Here is a 16,973-nt window from a genome sequence, read left to right as displayed (position 1 = left end):
CATGTCTCCCTCCCCATACCCAAAAAATTAAACTAAAAAACAGATTTCAGAGTAAATGAAGCAAAGTTAAAAGAAGGCCATAAAGGATCTAATAAATAACACTGAGAACAGACTTCACCTTTAGAGGACGGGACAAGAGATTTTCTACTGATTTCCAAACACCCTAGATCAAAACTGGTAATACTAGGGTTAGTACAAGTATTATACTTAGTTAAACCACAGTTAAAATACATTCAAACATGACTGCAACAATAATTTTTAAGTACTTACTTAAAAAATAAGCTGTTTTAGGCTGATAAACAAGGGCTGCAATATAACCTAATTTCACATACTATGGTTTACAACACAAAACACTCTGAAAATCACACTTTCTATTTATTTGCTCTCTCGCAAGAACTTCCTCTACCTTCAGCCCCCCAAAAAGTTGTTTTTTATTTCATTTCATTTGTCAGTTACCAAAAGATGAGTTATATAAGAAAAATGTTTGGTAATAATCTCAAGAAAGGACAAATATGTCAACTTCATTTTTAAGAATCGAGCCATTAATTAAGCATTTTTCTGCTTGCAGAGCGATTTAAATATCTTCCTCACTTAACCTCAACTACAAGAAATCCCCTCCCTCAAAACCTACTGGAAGAATGGCAACATATGCGATTCAATTTGATTCACCCTTGGTTTGAAAATCCAAGAAATATGAATACAGACTGGATATTTGATTTTGTTAAGCAATAACTATTACTTTTATAAGATGGTAACAATGGCATTTGAATTGTGTTTAAATAGTCTTTATCTTTCAGGTATACATACTGAAATATTTATGAAGACATAAGGCCTGAAATTTGCTTCACAATAATCCAATGGGTGGGGAGTGAAAGGAAGGTGGTAGGAGGGGTGCAGACAAAATAAAATTGGCCAGAAGGTGATTAATGTTGAATTTGGGTAGGAGAAACATGCAGTACATTATTCTATTACTGCAATGAGAAACTGAAAATTATCTGTGAAGGAATCAAAACCAAAATGAAACAAAACACGAGGCTCCAGCATTCTGCATCAGACTTAGATGTTCTTCAATCAAAAATCTGTGCAGAGCTGAAGTTATAAAACTTAACATTTACAACAAAGGAAAACAGGCTTCACAGGAACACAAACAATAAAACAGTCCGTACGATAGTTGTCCACTCTATACAAACACAGAAAATGTAAACTGCTTGCCCGGCTTTGGCAAGGGCTTCAAATTGCCAAGTCAACAAATAAACCAACTGATTACAGTTATATGTTAAGATGAAAGCAGTAACATAAAGTATCTTCATTATCAGCCTGGCTAACAAATATATATTTGAGCTCTTTCATTCAACAGAATTAAGTTGTTTACAACACACACATACACACGCACACACACACACACACACACACACACACACACACAGAGATACATATACTATGTGGTGAATGAAGGAGCTCAAATATATATTAATATTTAGAATACCCATTTTAAAGTCTTTGTTAAGTCAAAGCAACAATTTTTTGAATGGACTGCAATTTCAATCTTAAGGAAGCAAAGCGTTTTTAAAGAGTTTTACTGAAATGTTTACTATGTGCCAGACACTGGTCTGGAACCCTCATTCACTTACCCCACGAGGTAGGCATTATTATCAACTTTATATAGATGAGGAAACTGAGGTTCTGAGAGGCTAACCACCTCCTGAACTCACATCTGTCCTAACTCTATATTACTTTCACTATACTGGGCAGGAAATTGGGGCATGTCACTTAACCTCTTTAAGCCACATGTGTATAATGAAGGAATGGAAATCCAAGATCCTTCTAAATCTAAAACTATAATTTTATGAAACCAAATCACATCACCAAATCATAATAGCAGCAATCCCTTCTATTCCCCAAATCCTACTTCAACCTCCCATGCAATCCTTTCATACTGAGGGAATTAAAACCCAATGCTCACAACAGGATGTCTCGTATACCTTGGCTGTAGCCTTGATATCCGTGATATTTACAAACCACTGCTTGCTGGCACGAATAACCACTGGTTTCTTAGTCCTCCAGTCATAGGGATAGCTGTGTACCAATTTCTCCTCTTTCAACAAATGTTTTGAAGCCTGAAGCATCTTTATAACTTTGAAAAAATCAATAACAAATTACATTAGAATTAAAAAGTACTATGAAAATCCTAATAGCTCTGTAATTCCCAAGGAGTACTAATCTGAACCAGTAGGTACCAGTTGGTATGAGTAGCTACAGAGGCATAATCTGGGAATCTCTTGGCAAAAAAAAGCAGGGACTACAAAACCTTAAGTAGACTCTAAATTAAGCCATTCCCATGGCTCTTCATTCCAAAGGAAAGATAAATGGGATATATCTAAAATTCTACGTTTGAAATTCATAGCCATAATCTTTCATACCATGAATCTTAAAACGGTCTCCAAAGAATCCAAAAGAAACCAGCTATAGTGGGTTGAATTTATCCCCCCAAATGATATGTTCACATCCTAACCCTTAGTACTTGTGAATGTGAGCATATTTGGAAATAGGGTCTTTGCAGATGTAATCAAGTTAAGATGAGGTCACACTGGATTAGAGTAGGCCCTGAATCCAATGACTAGTGTCCTAATAAGAGGGGAGGATACAGACACACAAGAGCAAAGGACTTGGGACAACGGAGGCAAAGATTAGAATGATACCAAGGAAAGCTAAGGATAACCAGAAACCACCAGAAGCTAGGAAGAAACAAGGAAGGATTCTTCCATAGAGCATTCAGAGGGAGCAAGGCCCTGCCAAACCACTGATTTCAGACTTCTAGCCTCCGGAACTGTGAGAATAAATTTCTGTTGTTTTAAGCTGGTAGATTTACGGTAATTTGTTACAGTAGTTCTAGGAAAGTAATACACCATGTTTAATTAGCCTTAGCCTTAGTGTGGGCGAAGAAAGGTCTTAACAGTACCTGGTCCTTGGGTCTATAACTATAAAAAGTCAAAAAGACAAGTCAAGGCTGGAGGACCCCGAAGATCATAGTACATAAACAGCGCTGCACAGGGGATCAGTGATTTACAAGAGGGTTAGAAAAACAGTAGTGTCTGATACACGGTCAGCACCTAGCCTCAAGCTTGATTTTATTTCTCCACAAAACTAATACAGCCATAGCCATAAAATAACACCACTCCCTGTTGACTGCCCTGCTTTGCTTAAACAGAACAATTTTAAAGCAAAAGATGAACAAGTCCCAACTTCCATTTTAAACCATGCAGTAAAATAAAATACAATTTCAGATTTTTGTTTCTAATGAGAGTGTAAGATGAGAGAAGAGCCAGCAAAGCTTACTGCTGGCTGCTTTTCAGAAAGTATCTATTTATCATAATAACACATACAATACTCACCCACATCTGTTCCCTCTTCAAGGACAGCCTTGTTTTCAAGTTCAGGACCTGCAACTTCTGTGAAAACTCCATCTTCATCCACTAAACAATCCTACAAAGGGTTATTTTCAACAACAAAGTACCAAGATATTTTATCTTATGACAATACCTGGCAAAACAATCTACATAAAACATATCAGTACAGTCTTTCACTGCATTGAAAATCTGGATACTTCTTAGTTAATAGAAATTTGTGGATTTACACATTTAAACCACAAAAGGCAAATGTCTTTTTTGTTTTTGAGACACAGGGCGCGCACAAGCGCACAAGCACACAAGCAGGGGAGGAGCAGAGGGAGAGCGAGAAAGAGAATCTTAAGCAGGCTCCACGCAGCGGAGAAGTCTGACGCAGAGTCTGACGCAGGGCCTTGATCTCACAACTGTGAGATCATGACCTGAGCCAAAATGAAGAATCAGATGCTTAACAGACTGTACCACTCTGGCACCCCAAAAGGCACAATGTCTTATTAAAACAAATAACTGAAGTTTAATTAAAAAAAAAAAAAAGTAAAATCCTCAACAAAATATTAGCAAACTGAATCTAATAATACATTTTTAAAAAATCACGCACCGTAATCATTTGAGATTTATTTCTGTATGCAAGTGTGGTTTAAGATTCACAAAACAACCAACGTGGTGTCACATCAATAAGAGAAAGGATAAAAACCATTATGATCATTTCAACAGATGCAGAAAAAGTATCTGACAAAGTATAACATCCATTCACGATAAAAACCCTCTGTAAAGTAGTAGAGAAAACATACCTTAACATAATAAAGCCTGTATACGAAAAACTCACAGCCAACAATGTACTCAATGGGGAACAACTGAGAGCTTTTCTCCTACAGTCAGGAACAAGACAAGGAAGTCCACTCCCACCACTTTTATTCAACATAGTACTGGAAGTCCTAACCATAGCAATTAGACAACATAAAGAAATAAAAGGCATCCAAATTGCTAAGAAAGAAATAAAACTCTCATTATTTGCAGATGACACGATACTATATATATAAAACCTTAAAGACTCCACAAAAAACTGCTAGAGCTGATAAATGAATGCAGTAAAGTCACAGGATACAAAATCAATGTACAGAAATCTGTTGCATTCCTATACACCAATGATGAAGCAGCAGAAAGTGAAATTAAGAAACCAATCCCATTTAAAATTGTACTAAAAATAATAAATTATCTAGGAATAAACTTAACCATAAGTGAAAGACCTGTCCTCTAAAAACTGTAAAACAGTGATGAAAGAAATTCAAGATGATGCCAAGAAATGGAAAGACATTCTATGTTCATGGGTTGGAAGAACAAGTATTGTTAAAATGTCTATACTTCCCAAAGCAATCTACAGATTTAATGCAATCCCTATCAAAATACCAACAGCATTTTTCACAGTAGAACAAAAAATATTAAAATTTGTATGGAACTATACCTAAGACTTCTAACAGCCAATGCAATCTTAAAAAAGAAAAACAGGGGCACCTGGGTGGCTTAGTCGGTTAAGTGTTCACCTTTGGCTCAGGTCATGATCTCATGGTTCATGAGTTCTAGCACCACATTGGGCTCTGTGCTGATAGCTCGGAGCCTGGAGCCTGCTTCGGATTCTGTGTCTCCCTCTCTCTGCCCCTCCCCCTCTAATGCTCCGTCTCTGTCTCAAATTTTTAAAAAGAAAAACAAAACTGGAGGTATCACAATTCCAGATTTCAAGTTATGTTACAAAGTGGTAGTAACTGTATGGTACTGGCATAAAAATAGACACATAGATGAATGGAATAGAACAGAAAACCCAGAAGTAAACGGACAATTAGATAGTTAATTAATCTTCGACAAAGGAGGAATGAATATACCATGGGAAAAAGTCTCTTCAACGAAGTTTTCCAGTTGGACAGTTACATGCAAAATTACGAAACTGGACCACTTTCTTCCACCACAAAACAAACTCAAAATGGATTAAAGACCTAAATGTAAGACCTGAAATCATAAAAATCTTTGAAGAGAACATAGGCAGTCACCTCTCTGACATCGACTGCAGCAACTTTTTTCTAGAGAGGTCTCTTGAGGCAAGGGAAACAAAAGCAAAAATAAACTATGGGGACTACACCAAAATAAAAAGTTTCTTCACAGAGAAGGAAACAACCAAAAAAGCTAAATGGCAAAATACTAAATGGGATAAGGCACTTGTAAATGACATATCTGATAAAGGGTTAGTATCCAAAATATATGAAGAACTTATAAAACTCAACACCGCAGGGGCACCTGGGTGGCACAGTCGGTTAAGCGTCTGACTTCAGCCAGGTCACGATCTCGCGGTCCGTGAGTTCGAGCCCCGTGTCAGGCTCTGGGCTGATGGCTCAGAGCCTGGAGCCTGTTTCCGATTCTGTGTCTTCCTCTCTCTCTGCCCCTCCCCTGTTCATGCTCTGTCTCTCTCTGTCCCAAAAATAAATAAACGTTGAAAAAAAAAATTAAAAAAATAAATAAATAAAACTCAACACCGCAAAAATAATCCAATTAAAAATGGGCAGAAGACACGAACAGATATTTCTCCAAAGAAGACATCCAGATGGCCAAAAGACATGAAAAGATGCTCAACATCACTCATCATCAGGGAAATGCAAATCAAAACTACAAAGAGGTATCACTGCACAACTATCAGAATGGCTAAAATCAAAACGCAAGAAACAGCAAGTGCTGGCAAAGACAGGGAGAAAAAGGAACCCTCGTGCATTGTTAGTAGAAATGCAAACCCGTGCAGCCACTGTGGAAACAGTATGGGGTTTCCTCAAAATGTTAAAAACAAAACTACCCTATAATCTGGTAATCACACTACTGAGTATTTACCCAAAAACTTTCAAAAAAACACGAATTCAGGAGCGCCTGGGTGGCTCAGTACACACACACACACACACACACACACACACACACACACACACACACTGGAATATTATTCAGCCATAAAAAAGAATGAAATCTTGCCATTTATAACAACACGGATGTATCTAGAGTATAATGCTAAGCAAAATAAGTCAGTCAAAAAAGACAAATACCATATGATCTCACTCATATGTGGAATCTAAGAAACAAACAAAAGGCAAAAAGAGAGAGAGACACCAAGAAACAGACTCTTAACTACTGAGAACAAACTGATGGTTACCAGAGGGGAGGGGGGAGGAGGGGATGGAGGAAATAGGGGTGGGGATTAAAGAGTACACTTTTGATGATGAAAAATAAAATAGTTTTTTAAAAAGTTAAATATACTAAAAATACCTTTAACTTGGTCTCTATTAATGTCCAGATCAATTGTAATGTACATATATTGTGCTGACTTTGGGACTCACTTTTAACTAAAGGAAAAAACTCCCTAAGTAACTGACATGTATAACATAAATTTAAAGAGGACTGTTTAAAAACAAACTGCTCTTTCAAACAGAAAGAGAAAAAATTCTCCCCATTTAATACGTATTTTTCAATTCTAATTCTGTGCTGATTTTGTGTTAATTCTCCAAAATCTTTCTCAATTAGTATGAATTAACGAGGCATTAGGGTACTGAACAAACCCAAGCATTTCACAACTTAATTGTGACAAAAACGATTGCTTATCCCCAAAACATAAAGATGTTAATTAGGATTTATCACTTTAATTCTACAAAAGCAACAATTAAAAAGGAAAGAAAAGAGGAAAAGTACCGTGGACAGGTTGTGTTGAGAAGCTACACTGTAATCTTCCATACCATGGGCTGGGGCTGTGTGAACCAACCCTGTTCCTTTTGTCATGGTCACATGATTTGCAGGTAAAAGAGGAGAGGCTTTACCAGGAATTAAAGGATGAGTACAAGTACCATTTTCCAAATCTACACCTGTGGGGAAAAAAAAAACCATAATTAAGAATTATCTTAAGTAACAATGTTTCTACCTCTTTAAGAGTAGCAAGAGAGTAGCAAGTGAAAAGTGCAGGATCTTCCAGGCACCTGGGTGGCTCAGTCAATTAAGTGTCCGATTCTTGATTTTTGGCTCAGGATATGATCTCATCATCGTTGAGAATGAGCCCCATGTTGTACTCCGCGTGGAGCACAAAGCCTGCTTGGAATTCTCTCTCCTGTCGCTGCCCCTCCCCTGCTCATTCTCCCTCTCTTTCAAAATAAATAAATAAACTTCAATTAAAAAAAAAAAAAAAAGGAGGGGTGCCTGCGTGGCTAAGTCAGTTAGGCTTTTGACTTTGGCTCGGGTCATAATCTCACGGCCCATGAGTTTGAGCCCCACATCGGGATCTATGTTGACGGCTCAGAGTCTGGAGTCTGCTTCAGATTCTGTGTCTCCCTCTCTGTCTGCCCCTCCCCTGCTCATGCTCAATTTCTCTCTCTCTCTTTCTCTCTCTCAAGAAAAATAAACATTAAAACAAATTAAAAGAAAAAAAAAGAAAAGTGCAGGATCTGGAACAAGACTGGCCTCAAACTTGGCTTCCCTTTTTACTTGCACTGTGACCTTTAGGAACCTATAGTATGTAGAAAATTACAGTTCCCATCTCAGAGGGTTGCCATGAGGATAAATTGAGGTAATACATTTTAAGTATTTGGGGGCACTTAGCACAATAACTGCCACACAGTAAATGATTTAAAATATTAGCAATTATTGGGGCACCTGGGTGGCTCAGTCGGTTAAGCGTCCGACTTCGGCTCAGGTCATGATCTCGTGGTCTGTGGGTTCAAGCCCCGCATCAGGCTCTGTGCTGACAGCTCAGAGCCTGGAGCCTGCTTCAGATTCTGTGTCTCCCTTTCTCTCTGACCCTCCCCCATTCATGCTCTGTCTCTCTCTGTCTCAAAAATAAATAAACATTAAAAAAATTAAAAAAAAATAAAAATAAAATATTAGCAATTATTATAACAGACAACACAAATGAGCCCAAGATTTCTCTAACTTATGTACAGCTATGCACCTTTTGGAATATAAGGACAAAGAAATTAGAACAGATCAATGACCAACAGGTTCTAACACTATCTCTATGGGAATTAACTGTTGTTGCTTTTCATGTTACCCTAAAAAGGTAAGAGATGATAAATAATACCTAACAGTCAGTAGGTACCTACCATGTACTGGGTTCAACATAAATTCTTACTTCATCTTCATAATACTACCAAACACCTAATATTATCTGCAATTTATAAATCAGAAAACAAGAAAATGTAGGCAATATGCCTGGTGTTACATGGCTAATAAATGACTGAATCCAACTTCCAAAGCAAGTATGACTCTAACATTCTGTATAACCCCAGCCCTTTTAATAATACATCGTATCCACCATCTGTCAATTTTTCCACACTATCAGTAATGTTTCTCACCTTTACTGCCTCTTGAGTTGGATTCTATAAATTAATCTTTCATATGCTCTAAAAACAACAGAAATAAGTCCCCAAACTTTAAAAAGATTACCTGGTTCTACTTATGTATTTACCAAGATGTACTAGGTAAGTCTGTTAAGTCTATCTACTCTTCAATAATTAAAGAAATTTCAATGGTCCCCTTACTCCTAAAATCTTCCCCACAAACCATCCTTCATCTTTCTAAACTAAATAATATTAACTTAAAAAAAAAAAATCTGTCCTCACAGAGCAATGTCTCCACTTTTACGATCCTTCCTTTCTGGCTGTAGAGGAATAAGACGTAACCGATTCAATATCACCAAAAGAATACAAATCTTTTAACATTTCATAGATAGCCCTGTTGCTGATTTCATTTTGATTATAACAGTATACGAATAAAAAGGCTTGAGAAAAATTAACATTCCCTTATAACTGATGGCAATGAACTCCCTTTTCTGAAAATAAATCACAAGTTCTCCTCACTGTTGGACTTGGATGACTTGGCATTTTATTCCTAGAAAATACTTTAATTACTAGGAAAAACTTGAATACTTCAGGATACATGTTTTCCAAGATAATTCATAATGCTGTCAATGAAGAGAATTGTTAATATTGATTTTTTCACTTTGATTCCTTTCTTTTTTTTTTTTTTTTTAATTTTTTTTTTCAACGTTTATTTATTTTTGGGACAGAGACAGAGCATGAACGGGGGAGGGGCAGAGAGAGAGAGGGAGACACAGAATCAGAAACAGGCTCCAGGCTCTGAGCCATCAGCCATCAGCCCAGAGCCTGACGCGGGGCTCGAACTCCCGGACCGCGAGATCGTGACCTGGTTGAAGTCGGACGCTTAACCGACTGCGCCACCCAGGCGCCCCTGATTCCTTTCTTTAAGTTACATTTGCAAGTAAGACAAGTCCCTGTGACCCTATGTTGTACTTCTCAAGCATTTTTAGTATGGAAATGAAAGGTTTAGGGCAAAGTAAACTTCACCTATTAACCTTCCTTTATCCCCATCCTTAGCATATCTGCCACTCAATATTCTCTCTCCTGTCCCAACAAAGATCTTTGGTCAATAAGAAACAATTTATATTTTTCTGTAAAGAAAAGCTATCCTACACAAATTATTACATTTTAGCTGTTCAACATTCCTACCACTTTAATAAGTTAATAAGCTATCCGTCATCAGTTTATTTGCCACAGATGAGAAGTGTACCTACTCCTCTAAAATGTGGTGTCTCAAAACGGCAACCCAATAATTCTCTGACATAATAATTTGAAACAATTATCCAATCTAGAAAGATGACCTTAAATTTAACCTGAGTACTTTCAAACACCTCATGAGAATGCCATTTAGCTTCTGCAACAACATCTAACTTTTCAGTGAAATCTGTACTACCTTCTGTGCTTAAAAAAGGGATAGGAGAGGGTTATGGGGTAAAGAATATGCTGGATCCTCTAACTTACTTACGGCACCAACAAGGACCAAATGGTATTAAATACCAAACATTTTGTAGCTTCTTTCCTGCTTTTGACATAAAACCCTCTTATTTTTGTTAAGACCGCTTCAACTTCTAATCGGCCTGCACCTAAAATGATACATTTAGGTCTATGGCCATACCACCCTGAACATGCCCAATCTCGTCTAAAATGATGCATTTAGAGGGCTTCTTTATTTGACTAGGCAATCTTTCTATTTCGGGGTATCTCTACTCATCCTACTCATGTGATTTTTCTCTTTAAGTAAGAAATTCAAGAAACACAAAGATGTATCATCCCTAAAGATAAAAGGTAATTTTAAACTTCCCTAGATTTTGGGGTGCCCTGGGTGGCTCCGTTGATTAATAAGTGTCCAACTTTGGCTCAGGTCAGGATCTCACAGTTCGTGAGTTCAAGCCCTGCATTGGGCTCTGAGCTTTCAGGAGCCTGCTTTGGATTCTGTGTCTCCCTTTTTCTCTGTGCCTCCCCTGCTCATGCTCTGTCTCTCTCTCAAAAATAAACAAACATTTGGGGCGCCTGGGTGGCGCAGTCGGTTAAGCGTCCGACTTCAGCCAGGTCACGATCTCGCGGTCCGTGAGTTCGAGCCCCGCGTCAGGCTCTGGGCTGATGGCTCAGAGCCTGGAGCCTGTTTCCGATTCTGTGTCTCCCTCTCTCTCTGCCCCTCCCCCGTTCGTGCTCTGTCTCTCTCTGTCCCAAAAATAAATTAAAAAAAAAAAACGTTGAAAAAAAAAATTAAAAAAAAAATAAATAAACAAACATTAAAATAAATTAAAATAAATAAATGGACTTCCCTAGATTTTAGTAATTATATTTCAAAATCAATCAATACTTCAGAAGTTACAAATTACAGCTTACTAAGGATTCTTTTGACAGAAGAACAATCTCAGGAATAATTTTCTGAATTTATTAAATTTCCTCATTAAAATCATATACCAAAAAATAAACATATTTAATTCCTTCCCTGTGTCTCTGATTAAATCAGATAACAAGAATTTTTGGTGACTCAATTTTGAGTAAAATTTTATTTTTTTGTTTTTAATTTTTAAGGAATTTTTATTGTAAGTAGGCTCCATGCCCAATGTGGGGCTTGAACTCATGACCCTGAGATCAAGAGTCACATGCTCTACTGACTGAGCCAGGAGGCATCCTTTGAATAAAATTTTAAAAGGATACTTGTACATTCTACATTGTACAAAGGACATTTATCTAATTTTTCATTAGGTATTTACCAGATATACTGTTGTGTTTTTGTTAATGTTCATATTTTCTAGACTCTTATCACATTTAATATATATTTTCCTTCAGTGTAATCAATGTGAAATATATTCTACAAAAACAGAGGCCATATCTGTTTCAATTTACAATGAGAAATGTTCAGCCAAATACTAAACTCAAATCCAATGGATACTCTGATGACTGTGATGGTCAGAGTTTCTATAAATCTTCACCTGAAAATGTTGAAATAACTTCAAGTGTTGTTTCCAAAACAGAAGCAATGGATGTTACTTTATCTGCAGCAAGTATGTACAGGTCCCCAGATTTGGAACATTTCACAACAGCATACCTAAAATAAAATTTTAGGAGAAAATTACTAATAATGAAAAAGAAAAGCCACAGCTATTTTAAATGTTTTACATCATTTTAGGAAAACTAACTTCAAAATTAAAAAAAAGCACTACTTTCAAAGAACTTCACCCCTTAGATTTGTTTTCCAGAAAAGCTGCACGTGAGGTCTTAAATGGAATCATCTAAAGCTTAATAAAACCTAATGAACACAATAACTATGTTATAATTCACCGAATTTTAAGAGAACAATGATGAAATAAATCCAACATAATGCTAATGATGAAACTGCTCCTATTTGTGGATAAAACAAAAAATACAGCAATAAACTTACTTTGAGTCTGGCATATAACAAACAGCTTGATTGGCAGGAATTGTCCAAGGCTGGGTGGTCCAGACTAAAAAACTAACAGGAGATGAACCATCTGTGAAAACAAAATTTTAATTTTTTTTTTTAATGTTTATTCATTTTTGAGAAACAGAGAGAGACAGAACATGAGCGGGGAAGGGGCAGAGAAAGAGGGAGACACAGAATCCAAAGCAGGCTCCAGGCTCTGAACTGTCAGCACAGAGCCTGACGCAGGGCTCTGACGCTTGAACTCACAAACTGTGAGATCATGACCCAAGCTGAAGTTGGACCCTCTACCGACTGAGCCACCCAGGCACCCCTGTGAAAATAAAATTTTAAATATGCTACAGGGGCGCCTGGGTGGCGCAGTCGGTTAAGCGTCCGACTTCAGCCAGGTCACGATCTAGCGGTCCGTGGGTTCGAGCCCCACGTCAGGCTCTGGGCTGATGGCTCAGAGCCTGGAGCCTGTTTCCGATTCTGTGTCTCCCTCTTTCTCTGCCCCTCCCCCGTTCATGCTCTGTCTCTCTCTGTCCCAAAAATGAATAAACGTTGAAAATAAATAAATAAATATGCTACCAAATGTTACAATTCTGTAACCTGAATAAATTTCAAGCAATGAATAAATCTTACCTATGAGAGATACCAACTTGGGAGAAGGTTTCAAGAGAGGGAATTTTACATATATTGAGCGACTGACATGTTCAGGATTATACTCAAGTTCTGCTTCAGCCAATGCAGTCCTAAGGTTTAAGAATATTACATATAAATATTTGAAGGCCTCACAAAATTCTCCACTTTCACTACCAAAAACACGTACATACCTTGATGAAGGAGACCAAAACACAGGTTTGTAAGATCGATAAATCAAGCCCTATGAAAGACAAATACATATGAAAGCTGGAATTTTGTAACACATAATTTAACATACTCAAAGAAAAAAAATACTTCATTACCTTCTCATACATTTGGTAGAAAAGTCTCAACTGTTTGGCCTCATATTTTCCATCAAATGTATAGTAGCAATTATTCCAATCCGCCATTATTCCCCAACGAATAAATGCTGATCTCTGTTTCTCAATTGCTGCTTCAGCAAATGATCTAGCTAAAAAACAAATTTAAGAAAGACAAAAAAAAAAAAGCATCTGAAAACCAATAAATTCAAACTCTTTTTTTTTAATGTTTATTTTTTTTTGAGAGAGAGAGAGAGAGCGAGCGAGTGAGCGAGTGAACAAGCCGGGGAAGGGCTTCCAGCGCAAAGCATGATGTGGGGTTCAAACTCACGACCGTGAGATCATGACCTGAGCCAGAACCAAGAGTTGGATGCTCAACCAACTGAGCCACCCAGGAGCCCCAGTAAATTCAAACTCTTAAAGATGGTTTAGTATGTAGGTCTCTAAAAGCAGGTATTGTACATAGTATACACTACAAAATGTATACAATAGGGAAATTATTTTGAAAGTTAAAGGTGTCCAGAAGATAACTAAAACAAATTCTAGAATTAATTAGAATTTCAAAACTATTCTTCAGACTTTATACAATGAACTTTACATTTAGAAAAAATAAACTGGAAAAATTATTTTTCGCATTTCTTAATTTGGGAAAAGGTAAGAGTAATTTTTATTTCATTATACACAGAAAAAGTAATCAGTACATCTAGTTTAGGCCATTAACATGAAGATGTTTCACAGTGATGTCAAAAATCTTCACAATCATATCTAAATATATGATAATTTAAGAACAGAAGATTCCTCCCTCACCCAGCTACTAAAGGATCAAATAAGAGATTAATTTAAAAAATATATACGCATTTTAGAATTGACTTTTAGTCTAGCACCTGAAATAGGTCAACAAACTCCAGCTAGGAAAGTAAATAAAAACACTGAGCACAATAATTTCACAAAATATGAACATCAAAAAATTGAAAAATGTACGTGGAAATGCTCACAAACCTTTCCTCACTCTCTGAACGTAAGTTCTCACAAAAGTCACTTAAATGAGATCTGAATTTTCTGTAACAAAAACTGGTTTCTAATAGATACCCTTATAACCAAAAAAACCAAAACCAAAAAACAACAGAAAGTCTCTTTGATTAAGTCCTGACTTTTCCTAGGGACCAGTGTTTATGAATAACCATTTTAAAAAAGAAATAGGGATTATTTACCTTTTTCTCTAATTTCTACAGCTGAAAGATTCTGAGCTTTTCCACCAAGTTCTGACAATACTTTTATTTCAATGGGTAACCCATGACAATCCCAGCCTGGCACAAAATGTATTTTGGAACCTCTCATCATATGGTATCGATTGGCTATATCCTTCAAAATCTGCAAAGATAAAATGATAATCATCATTCACACATAAAGCACGTGGCCTACCATTACATTACTTTAATGTCATTGTAAAACACTGGGAAAGCCCAATTTTTATTTAAAAAAAAATTTTTTTTTTCAACGTTTATTTATTTTTGAGACAGAGAGAGACAGAGCATGAACGGGGGAGGGGCAGAGAGAGAGGGAGACACAGAATCGGAAACAGGCTCCAGGCTCTGAGCCATCAGCCCAGAGCCTGACGCGGGGCTCGAACTCCCGGACCGCGAGATCGTGACCTGGCTGAAGTCGGACGCTCAACCGACTGCGCCACCCAGGCACCCCCGGGAAAGCCCAATTTTAAAAAGATTTACATAAACAAAATAACCTATTAAATCTGTTAACTCAAGTTCTACATAAACACAAAAGTAACAGATATTTGAAGTTTAAAAGTGCCATTAACTCCAGAAAACAAATCACATAGAAGGTTTCAAAGTGAAAAACATTATGCCCAGAATTATTAATTTGTCAAGTTGGAATATGCAGAAAAGCAGGCTATACCACCTTCTTAAGAAACAATTTTGACTTCTTAAAAACCAGAGGGTAAAAGTAAGTCAATTATAAATTTCCTTTACTCATACTAAAAACATTAACATGAAAAATCCAATATCATTTATATTCAGCTTAGAAATAGTATATAATCAATGCAGAATTTATAATGCACCCAGAGTATGGAATATCACAGTTAACTCTTTCTTTCATTGACAGAACCTTTATTAAAACACTAGACCTTCACTAGGTATAGTTCTATAACTGATTTCTCTTCTTAGTTCATTTTAGATACTAGAGGGCAGCCTTTTAAAACATGTATTACCATTACAAAATGGAAGATCAAAGGCAAAGGATAGATTTGGCTCCAAACTCAATTTCCTTCTTCCCAAAAGGAAATAATGCAGTCATCCAGAAAATTACTTCCTCCTTTCCACATTTATCAAAATTAGAAAAGATATTACACATTCCTCCCACACCTTCCCCCACTTAAAACTCTAACTCTCAAACTTCTTACCTAGGGGCAAGAGGAAGACCTGTGATCTGGGTGGTTATCACCAGACATAAAAAGCCATCTAATTACATGCACTTAAGATTTGTGTACTTTACAGTAGGTATATTATTTAAATCAACCAATATATAAATAACCCCCTTCCCACTTATTCGTTTTTGAAATTATTTTGATTATCTGTCCCTTCCCAGTAAAATATAAACTCCTTAAAACCCCATCTGGGGGCGCCTGGGTGGCGCAGTCGGTTAAGCTTCCGACTTCAGCCAGGTCACGATCTCGCGGTCCGTGAGTTCGAGCCCCGCGTCGGGCTCTGGGCTGATGGCTCGGAGCCTGGAGCCTGTTTCCGATTCTGTGTCTCCCTCTCTCTCTGCCCCTCCCCCGTTCATGCTCTGTCTCTCTCTGTCCCAAAAATAAATAAAACGTTGAAAAAAAAAAATTAAAAAAAAAAAAAAAACCCATCTGTCTTCTTCACCAGTAAACTCCCAGCATTTAGAATGGCGTCTAGCACCATTCTACAAATATTGGTTGAATGCATGCACATATGCTCTAGACTGTAATGTCTTATATAGTAGTCACTAGCCACCAGTGGCTACTGAGCAATTGAAAACATTGCTAGTTCAAATTGAGATGTACTGTAAATATAAAATATATATCAGATTTCAAATATACAAAAAAAGAATGTGAAATATCTCAAAACAAGTTTTAGAGAGGCTGTATGTCAAAAGATACCTTAGATATGTTGACCTAAATGTAATATTAAAAGAAGGTCCATCTGTTTCTTCTGACTTCTTTTTTATGGGGCTACTAAAAAGTTTTAACTTACCTATAGAGCTTACATTGTAGCTTGCATCATTTCTAATGAACAGTGCTGTTTCTGATCATATTAACACAATAGAATCATTTGGGCTACTAATTAAGAATGTCCCTATTAAGGAAAGGTCTATGTGAAGCCTGTGGTAAAAGGAACAGCAGGGACGCAGTAAGAATGTTTTACTAGTTCCTCAGTATCAGATTACGCTCCTCTCCAAACAAGTTCCTCCGTTATGTTTAAGAACCTTCGGACCCTTTTGCTCATGATAACCCTGTCCTCATTTTTCCTTTTGTTTTTCATTTTCCTTTCATAATATTCATCTATTCCTTTATTTAATAAACAAAGTTTTGAATGCCTACTATGTGCTAAGAACTGTTCTGGGAACCTAGAGTAGGATAACAAACAGGGTCCTTCCAATGAAGGAAGACAGAAAATAAATACACTCATATTAAGAAAAAAGCAAGGTAAAGGTCAGAAAACAGCATGTGAGGTGGGGGAGGTGGGGGTGGTGGTACTATTTTAAAGGAAGGTCAGTAAAACCTGATGAGATGGCATCTGCACAGAGACATGAAGAAAATGAGAAAGTGAGTCATTTGAGTATC

At 37.0% G+C, this 16,973-nt stretch overlaps 1 protein-coding gene across 1 annotated transcript in view; it reads right to left on the bottom strand.

Annotated features, from left to right (window-relative positions):
* The window catches only part of IARS2 (isoleucyl-tRNA synthetase 2, mitochondrial), a 68,778-nt gene that overhangs the window by 33,111 nt on the left and 18,694 nt on the right, over positions 1 to 16,973 (bottom strand). Inside the window, exons 3-11 of the mRNA XM_040461005.1 lie at positions 14,359 to 14,518; positions 13,151 to 13,299; positions 13,019 to 13,068; positions 12,828 to 12,937; positions 12,183 to 12,273; positions 11,734 to 11,849; positions 7,119 to 7,288; positions 3,393 to 3,483; positions 1,983 to 2,134 (exon numbers count right to left, since the gene is read on the bottom strand). Coding sequence (XP_040316939.1) covers positions 1,983 to 2,134; positions 3,393 to 3,483; positions 7,119 to 7,288; positions 11,734 to 11,849; positions 12,183 to 12,273; positions 12,828 to 12,937; positions 13,019 to 13,068; positions 13,151 to 13,299; positions 14,359 to 14,518 — 1,089 coding nt within the window. The remainder of the gene's footprint in view (positions 1 to 1,982; positions 2,135 to 3,392; positions 3,484 to 7,118; positions 7,289 to 11,733; positions 11,850 to 12,182; positions 12,274 to 12,827; positions 12,938 to 13,018; positions 13,069 to 13,150; positions 13,300 to 14,358; positions 14,519 to 16,973) is intronic.

Source organism: Herpailurus yagouaroundi, unplaced genomic scaffold, assembly GCF_014898765.1.
Source record: "Herpailurus yagouaroundi ecotype Mexico unplaced genomic scaffold, PumYag 253, whole genome shotgun sequence".
Lineage (NCBI taxonomy): Eukaryota > Metazoa > Chordata > Mammalia > Carnivora > Felidae > Herpailurus > Herpailurus yagouaroundi.
The sequence above is the reverse complement of the archived record's forward strand: the minus strand, read 5'-3'. Positions and strand labels throughout refer to the sequence as shown.